Source organism: Mytilus californianus, unplaced genomic scaffold, assembly GCF_021869535.1.
Source record: "Mytilus californianus isolate M0D057914Y unplaced genomic scaffold, xbMytCali1.0.p SCAF_9, whole genome shotgun sequence".
Lineage (NCBI taxonomy): Eukaryota > Metazoa > Mollusca > Bivalvia > Mytilida > Mytilidae > Mytilus > Mytilus californianus.
This window is the reverse complement of record NW_026262745.1, coordinates 9289222-9298815: the sequence shown is the minus strand read 5'-3', so window position 1 is coordinate 9298815 and position 9594 is coordinate 9289222. Positions and strand designations below refer to the sequence as shown.

The 9594-nt window shown below is 32.8% G+C and overlaps 1 protein-coding gene across 1 annotated transcript; it reads right to left on the bottom strand.

The window, feature by feature from the left end:
• Window positions 1-220: 220 nt before the first annotated feature.
• Window positions 221-7318, bottom strand: LOC127716611 (heat shock 70 kDa protein 12A-like). The gene is made up of 6 exons (XM_052222855.1): window positions 7236-7318; window positions 6710-6739; window positions 5143-5451; window positions 4100-4339; window positions 2714-2873; window positions 221-1484 (listed from the first exon to the last, which is right to left on the bottom strand). The coding sequence occupies exons 2-6, from the start codon at window positions 6731-6733 to the stop codon at window positions 418-420; spliced, it is 1800 nt and encodes a 599-aa protein (XP_052078815.1). The 5' UTR covers window positions 6734-6739; window positions 7236-7318; the 3' UTR covers window positions 221-417.
• Between the last annotated feature and the right edge of the window lie 2276 nt (window positions 7319-9594).

Sequence of the window (9594 nt, the reverse complement as noted above, 5' to 3'; positions counted from 1 at the left end):
GTTACCAGTCAAACACGAAAGTTATGTAAGTAGAAATCTTGTCGGCAACAATACATCTGAATGCCCTCACGGTCATCCCGATGTAAAAATTGAGATATGCTAATGATTATAGAACTGCATACTAAATTGCAATGACTTATTAAATGATTAATACAAACGCTAAATAAATACTTCTCTTACTTACTTTCCCTCTTCATCCCAAGTTGGAAATAAGGCAACAACGAACATAATTTTTTTATATAAAAGGAAAAAAAATATAAATATTCAAGAATTTATACATTTGAAATAGATCACATTTGTTAGACGCGTAAATATTTTTTTCAGCTGAAGTCGTATTTTAAGTTACTAATGAATGTGTATAAAAAATAAACTACTTGTGTGTGTCAGTTTCCCTTCGTGCATGCGAGATTTTTATAATTAGTCAAGTAAACAAAAGAAGCCCTCGCTTTCTTTTCCGGTGTCTTTTTCAGTTACAACAGCAATGATTTGTGTTCCGCTAGGATTAATTTTCAAATTCATTGCCTTGTTACTTTTCATTCCACCAGAGAGTTTAAAATACAATATACCTATGCAGCTACATCCCTCATCTGTAACATATTTTGGATTTTTATGCTGTGTTGCATAAAACTCAAAATGAACTGCAACCTGGTCCTGTCTTACTGGCACGTACTCGTGCTCCTTGAGAAATTCACCGGCATTAACCGTTTGTCCACGTTCGGTGTGTTTATCAAATACATTGTCAACTAATCCGTTAACCAAACTTTTTTTCTTTGAATCAGGATCTACTCCAGGTATAAAAGGCCTTTGCATAGCAATTCCATATGTATATTGCATCACACGACTTGTTATCGTTTCCGGTTCAAACCCATAAAGGACAGCCCCCCTTAGAATAGCAAGAGATGGCTGTTTCGGTACTACAATGTCGAGATTTGGGAAGTTTTCATACAACGCGTTTATCAAAACAGGTGATTCTGCATGGCCACCGACTACTAATAAAGTCTTCACGTCCCATAGCTCCTCCTTCTGTGCCAATTTATTCAGCTCAGCTATGATACTTTCGATCGCATAATCAAAAAATGTTCTTAGTAAACTATTCTTGATTTTCAGTTTATCATTTTGAATTGTCACCCTTCCCTTGAAATTAGACTTTTTGACTGATTCCTTCAAATTAACTGTGTTTGAATTTTCAAAATATTCAATCCATTCTACTGGTATAATAACTTTCGATTTCCTTTCAGGATCTTTAAGCTTTTCTTCATCAAAACATTTCTTCATGTCTTCGAAATTGTGCAACAATTTGTAATAGGCCGAAGGTTTTTCTTGCTTTATCTTGTCGACAACATTTTCTCCGAACACATCTATCAAGAATCTGTAAAATGCTTCATTAACGGTGAAACCTCCCCAATGACCGCCGCACGCTTGGTGTATTTCCTTAAGAGTGTCCACGCCTGTAACCTCGTGAACAGCAATATCAGTTGTTCCACCTGAAAACATTTACAAGAAAAATAGAATTATATATATTACCAACAACCCAATTATTTGTCTATTTGAAACCCCCTTTACCCAGAACAGTTTCTGTATTAAGTAAAAAATCTTTTTCCGAATAACTGCCAAATAAGTCAGAAACGTATGAGAAATGGTGCAGAAATTAAACTCATCGACTCGCAATCAGACCTGAAAAAAAAACGAAACTAGGTGAAACGAAACGTAACCCATCGAACACATGTTTTTTTTTCGATAAAGACTAAGATAACTTCTGTTATGAAATATGATTTTAATTTTTCTCTCTTTCTGTCTGTATATTTCTTAAATTGTTATTAATATAAAAATGAGAAGATGTGGTATGATTGCCAATGAGAAAACTCTTTACAAGAATCCAACTGACACCGGAATCAACAACTATACTACTCCCCGTACGGCCTTAAACAATGATCAAAGGCCATACCGCATAGTCAGCCATAAAAGGCCCCGAAATGAAAATATTATACAATTAAAACGAGAAAACTAACGGCCTAATGTATATACAAAATTAGGAACGAAAAACAAATATGTTACACAGCAGCAAACGACAACCACTGAATCACAGGCTCCTGACTTGAGACAGGCACATACAGAATATGGCGGAGTTGAACTCGTTTGAAGGCACCAACCCACCCCTAAACCTTGGACAAAGAAGTCCATCTGAATTATTTCCTGTAAAGGTATCTAACAAATATTTTACGACATGGTTGTCCGGAATATCTGAACATTATAGTTAAGCTTTAAGGCCTCGGTGTGTGTCAGAGACCTAGAACAGTTATTACTGTTTCTTTGCGTTGAGTTCAGTTGTTCTATCAAGTGTGCATAGGGATGTCGTCATATCTTAGTATAAACACTTCGTTTTCCTTTACACTTTGATATTTTATAATTCTGACCATTTCGTATCATAATTTATAAATTGAATGTGTTTTCGCACGCATGTTTTACGATATGAATGTGGAAGACAAGTAGAACACAAGAATAAATATCTTATGTGCTTGTCCACTTTGCTATGCTATAGCAATACAAATACAACACAGAGGGTTGAATGTTTCACTATTGTTTTATATTTCATATATCGTATTATAAAATCATATTGAGTACTTCTGATTAATAAAGTAGTTTGCAATAGATACGATAAGTCATTTGATATATAAATGAATGAATGAATAATATAGTTTTAAATAATACTAACCGCCTTGATCCAGGACAATATATTTTGACCCAAGTGTCATCGCAGCAATTATTTTCTTTCCATCGTTAAGAGTTTGGACACTAACTGGAACTCGCCTACAGTGGATTGATGCAACCTCTGGTTCTAAAGCAAGTGTAAGTTGATTGTTTGGTATACCAACCTAAAAAGGATATATTGTATTACACTTTAAAGGAATGAATTGCTTTGCCGAGCGCAGCTGGAAACGACCGCAGAGGTCCAACCCTGAACAGTTGGGGCAAAAATGGGACACAATATTCGCGCTTGATACAGGTCTGAATTTGGATTGTAATTAAATATTTGACACATAATAGGTTTCTGACACAGAATAACTGTAGTCAAAGAACTTAGAATTGGTTATATGATTTGAATTTATATTCAATTTTTTGCTTTTGTGCGAATTGACCCCCCCCCAAAAAGAAATTTTGTTTTTAATTTCTGAAATCTGAGAAAAAATTGCCCCCCTCACAATTTCTTTTTACCCCCCCCCCCCCCCCCACCAATTTTTTTCACCCCCCCTTTTTTCCAAAAAAAAATCTTTCCCTTAAGATATGGTCATAATCTCAATTCAAATTTCCAATGGAGTTTGGAACCATAATTACCCATTCAAAAACATCATAAAAGTCTTAAAATAGAAAATGACATACATAATCATTTTTATCATTAATCATTCTTTTCCCCCCTTTTTTGTCCCTAATTCCTAAACGGTTTGAGCCATAACCCCCCAAAGCCAATCCTAACCATCCCTTTGTGGTATGGAAACTTGTGGTATAATTTCAGAGAGATCCATACACCGTTCCACAAGTTATTGTCTGGAAACTAGAAAAATGCTTATTTGGGGCCCCTTTTTGACCCCTAATTCCTAAACTGTTAGGACTATAACCCCCAAAATCAATCCCAACCTTCGTTTTGTGGTTATAAACCTTGTGTTTAAATTTCATAGATTTCTATTTACATTTACTAAAGTTATTGTCCGGAAAACCAAATGTCTTCGGACGACGCTGACGCTGACGACGACGACGACGACGTGATACCAATATACGACCGCAATTTTTTTTGCGGTCGTATAATAACCCCGTCTTTCGTTTTGTAAAGTCATACGTTGTTCCCATCATTGTTCCTTCGCCTTATGTTTGTGCTATTTAAATGGCAATCACACCACAACTCCATGTTTACAAAGACCAAACGCAAAAATAATAAACAAATTCAATCCACAAAAGAATCACACAAAATAATATGCAGAAGACATGTTAAGTATTTTCTAATTAACCTTAGAAGTTCTAAATTTCATGGAAAGTGTAGGTCGGTTTTCTAAAATGAGTTGATTACTAGCACATAAAATTCCCTTATCATTGAAATTTGATTTACCTTTTCAGCGGCATCTCGCATGAACGTCCTTGCTTTTAGGTCCCATATAGCTGGCACAGTAATTACCCACTGTATACATTCATCTGTTGAATCAGTTTCGTTTGCTCTTTTATTTAAAAGTAAATCTCTAAAATGACCAATCACGGCTGCAAACACATCCATGGCTTTCATTTTCTTCCTGCGAGCTTTATTTCCAATCATTACCGATTCTTCTAAGTAGGTATTCTTAGTTAACTGGTCCTGTTTAGACAAATATATTTGAATAAGTCAACTTTTTATAACAATTTGTTACTTAATTTGATGCGGTTTGTTTTCATGATGTTTCTTTTGACTGTTGTCTGATGTACATGTACCTATGTGCATTCATTTAGTCACATGGTTACTAATACGAATATATAGTTAATAACAACATTTTAAAGAAAGGATACGGTGTATCAGCTCATGATAACAGAAATCACTTGGTACACACGAAATACTCATAGCTTTAATTATTACTGTTTTTCAATCAAAAGTCACAATGAGGTCTTCGAAAAATTTTCATCAGTTAAACATTTCCGTAACTATAGGTCATCAACCTAGATTAAGTTTTTACTATGTTTTGAAATTTTGCTTTTTCATAATTAAGTGCGTATCAGTTTCTTTGAAGAGTTCAAAAATAGAGATTTTAACTGATTTTTTTTTAAACGAGCCGATATCTGTATTGACCCATTATAAGGCCAAGGAAATAATATGTTTGTGTAGGGTTTTCTTTATGAATAGGTAGGTAGGATATTATTATTTATCTCATGTTTTTACATTCAGTTTATGGGGGCCTCCTGTAATTTGTCAAAATACACTACCAAAAAATCCTATCAAACATTACGGTATGCATTTAGAGGCATACCAAATAAGGTATTGGTAGGGAAATCCTGAACACGAGTATTTTAATTTAAGCCTTCTTAGGGAGTTCATTTGGAGTGAACTCAGTGAAAAGCGTAACTTTAGCTAATCATGACACGTGTTATATGTTTTAAAATAGACATTTCATAACTAGATAATATTACCTTTTCGCTGAATAGCATCATTTTGAAATGTTCAAAGTAGTACCATTGTGTAAAGTCAGTTTTTTCAGCATTATCATAGAAATAATTAACTGCATCAAATCCAAAACTGTGAAATGTTCCGTCTGGTTTAAACAGAACACAAGTTGGAGCTTTTTCTCTAATATGAGATGCTCCATCATTCCAAGTGTGACAGTAAATTGATGGGTTTGCTGGATTGTTTCTGTAATCACTATGTTTGCAGTATGCAAATCCAGAGTAGGTTGTCCCGAAATCAATGGCAGCCACTATCACATGTCCCTCTCCGATCAACTAATAAAAACAAATTCTATGTTGACGTTACTATTTGCTTTTGTTTCTTAGTTCTTGTTATGGTATGTTTTTTTTTGTATGTTTCGAAGACAGCTATAGTATTGCATTGATTCTAATCTCGGTTATATAAAGTAATATTTTCTATAGCAAATCAAAATAATGTTAAAAATAATGAAATGAATATGTTTTGCAACTTATCTTTTCTTATATTTCATTGCATGCATCTCTACCATGACTCTCTCTCTCTCTTTCTGTGGGTGGCTCTCTCTTCAACGAATGCATCTCTCTCTAAATCTATCTCTCTCTCTCAGATACTGAAGCCTATTTTACTTTATGGGCATGAAATTTGGGGGTTCAGATATTATAAAGAGAGTACCCTTGAAATTTTGCAAGCTTCTACTGTACTTGTAGAAGTCGACTCCAAACTTTATGGTATACGATGAACTTGGTGTGTATCCCATGGCAGTATACATTAAACTGCGTGTGGTAAATTATTGGTCTAGAATTGTTCACGGCAAAGAAAATAAATTGTCACACATTTTGTATAACTTTACGTTTTTAAAATATTCACAGAATAATTGAACGTCTGAATGGGTTATTTTTATAAAACATATTCTTGATACTTGTGGCCATAGTAATATCTGGTTAGTACAAACTGACTTTAGCAAACAATTGCTAAATGATAGTTTAAAACAAAGTTATTTGACCAATTTCAACAAAACTGGCGTTCAGATATATGTAATTCGTCAAAAGGCTTATCATACAGATTATATAAGGATAAGTTTGAATTCGGAAAATATTCAAATATATCACCCAATAGAGATAGGGATATATTTTGTAGATTTATAACTGGTATTCATAGATTACCAATTGAAACTGGTAGATGGATAGGTTTAGATAGACAAAGAAGATATTATAATGTATATCAATGTCAAGATTAAGGTGACGAATTTCACTTTCTTTTGAATTGTAGATCCTTAGAGGACTCAAGAAAACTGTTTTTTTATACATCTTATTGTAACAGAGTAAATGTAATTAAGTTTTGTAAATTATTACAATGCAAACAACACATGGAAATAAAGGTTATAAATTCACTAGCAGGTCTTCCTGGTTAGTCTGCCAATTGTATACAGTGGTTTTAAAGAATAAAATTGGCTTGTCTTGCCTTGTCTCTCTCTCTCTCTCTCTCTCTCTCTCCGATTTATTAAAGTTTTAGATTTTATTATTTTTATCACGCATAAGGTTAATGTTAACGTACTTTGTCATCTCCCCGACTTGCCATCGTTTCCTTAAATGAAAACAAAAATATATGTATGAGTCCGAATGAAAGATGTCATTCTTCCCACATAGTCTCTTAACAAACTTAAAACAATTGTTAGTTAACTAGAATATTGAAAGTACATGCAACCACTACATATATAGATGACACTAAAACTGAAGACTGATATGTGTATTTAAAGACCTGCATAGGTTAATGTTCCTGTGGTTTGTATATATTTTTACAAAATTTAACAAAACTTCCCAAAAACGAGAAAAATATAAAAACACAATGCTAATTATAAAAGAGATACATCAAACTAGTTATTATTATCATGAAGTAAATTCAGATATCGTTTTACTTTCATTTCAATTGCACCGAAACAAAAATAAAATGTTTAAAAAATTCAATGACGGAATGTGATATAAGCTTTATATCTATAGCTAAAAAAGATGAATGGTTAAATTATTACACTTATTAAATCTATGCAAACTTTATGAAAATCACAGTCTTTGAACATAAATACCTTTAGTTTTGTTTTGTCATAACAAAGTCTTTGGTTGGTTAATTAACCTTCCGCATACATATCAATTTGGTCACAGGTGAACAATGAAAGAATTTAAAAGGCGCGAATCTTCAAATATATGATGATCATTATGGATAGATGTTTAACTTACACCGCATATTCAGGACGATGTGAAGTCAACAGTAAGACTTGTCACCCTACCCGGAAACATTATTCTGACTCCGAGCCAACCAGCCTTTGCACTAGCTCATTAAAACCGCGTTTTCAGCGGAGAATCAGATATAACTCCAATTTTTAAGTCTTTGATTTTACCAGACCGGGAATTATATCCACGACCTACCGCACCGAGGCGAACACGAGACCACCAAGGTGGTTCCAAAAATATATATTAACAATGTATGCGTGAAATGTCTGAACTCGTTTTGATGTCCTTGCCTTAATTTCGTTTTATCTTAACAAAACCCATTGGTAAGTTTTAATATATTTAATGAAATTTTTGCAAGAGATACCGGATATTTTGTTTAGTCGCTTAGTGGTCTGTTATTTTTTTTATACACAAACTCAATAATACAAGTCCTACTAAAGTATACTTTGTTCTTATGTTGTGCTGTTACACCATCGACCCAGGATACGGGGATGGTTGAGCGTTCATGTTTAACCCATCGATATTCAAAATAATCATGTCTCAAGTAGACACCGGTAACTCTTAAACTCAGTTGATGTCATTTGTTGCCGTCTTCAATTATTGTATCTCGTTTATTGTTTTTAGTGTCTATAGTTTTTTTTAATTATGCCACATCTTGCATGAAGAAAGCTTTTATACCTGATTGTAGTTCTATTATTTACAATCATACCGCATTATTTTATGTTAACTTTTTATTCAATTTTCTTTAGAATGTTATAATTTTGAAATCTTATACGATTGAAGAAAGAAGTTGATATAAGTAGCGTTCAGTTTTTCCTATATGTTTGAAAACTTTTGAAACATATAAACAAAACGACATATATCCAAAGTCAATACTGGTTATAATTACATCGAATTTTGCTTTTGAGATTAAAAATATAAACACCAAAAACTGCAGTTTTAATTTTGTTGTCAAGGACGCATGCCTGAACATTTGAAGGCCAATGTTTCATTTACATGTTTATAGAATAATCTAAACAAATTGTTAGAAAAAGAAAATTGAAAATAAAGAATAAGACCACGTGTGCCCCAAAATGCTTTGAAAGCGATAGCGCTATCTGCTTATATGTGGGAACAGATGTAGTGTTTCTTAGTGGCCAATAACAATTTACATATGCGAATACACATGCAGTTATATCATTACTAAGAGTACTTTATTTTACCAAAATTCTTACTGAAGTAGGAATAAAAACTTTGAGTTCAAAGTTTTGATACATACATTAAAGTTCATTCTGTACTGAGAAAAGAATGTGCCTTGAAATGTATGATAACTGACGACTTTCAAAAGGTAATTTTTAAAGTACCACTATTTGAATTGTCCATGTTCCACTTGCCATTATACTTTATAATAGATCAGAGGTCTCTGAATATCAGCTGGTGAATGAGCTATACTGCGAAAAGAAGCATCATCTTCTATTAAAGTCCTCATGTAGATTAATACCATTTTTGCTACCATGGTATATTCCATTTCTGTTACGTACATTTATTTATATACATTGCAAACAACCATGAACTTAAATTCTATTGCAACTTTGTGTGTAACTTTCATATTATAGGACACCATTCCACAATTAATAAATGATAGCGGTATTTTCTTTCAGTTGCAAAATTGGAGATAACAGTATTATATTTGAAGATTTGTGGGCATCAATTTTTGATTTTTAGGTTGCAAACATTCTGTTTATTGACTGTGCATTCATCAAGAAATTCCAGCAAATTTTCAAATACAATACTGTAATCTCCTAGATACAACCTTAACCCCAAAATAACAAGTGGAATTACCTGTTAATCAATCTTTATTTACTTCTGACCTTGCCATCATTGCTACAAGTATTTTGTAACTTCTTGATAATTTCAAAATGATTTTCTACATAGTAATACAGTAAAAATATTTACACGATTAATGTCATCATAGGCTTTGGTAAAATATATGAATGCACAATACATAAAATCATCTTTTAATAATACAAAAAGTAAATATAATGTATTTTGTAGATTTACCACTGCAAAAACATGCCTGCTCTTCTCTTATATGTTACTTCAATTCGGATTATACAAATGTTAATCTATAATTACAGATAGTCCATTTAATGTACGTAAATACAAGAAGCACATTAATTTCTATCGATTAAAAAAAAAAATTAAAAAAAAACGCTTGCATGCATAGCAGGAAAC

Coding starts and splice junctions, on each gene's coding strand:
- LOC127716611 (XM_052222855.1), bottom strand. CDS start 6,733: ATGGCAAGTCGGGGAGATGACAAA. Junction 4,340..5,142: donor TGATGCTATTCAGCGAAAAG/GTAATATTATCT, acceptor TTGTCTAAACAG/GACCAGTTAACTAAGAATAC. Junction 2,874..4,099: donor TGCGAGATGCCGCTGAAAAG/GTAAATCAAATT, acceptor TATCCTTTTTAG/GTTGGTATACCAAACAATCA.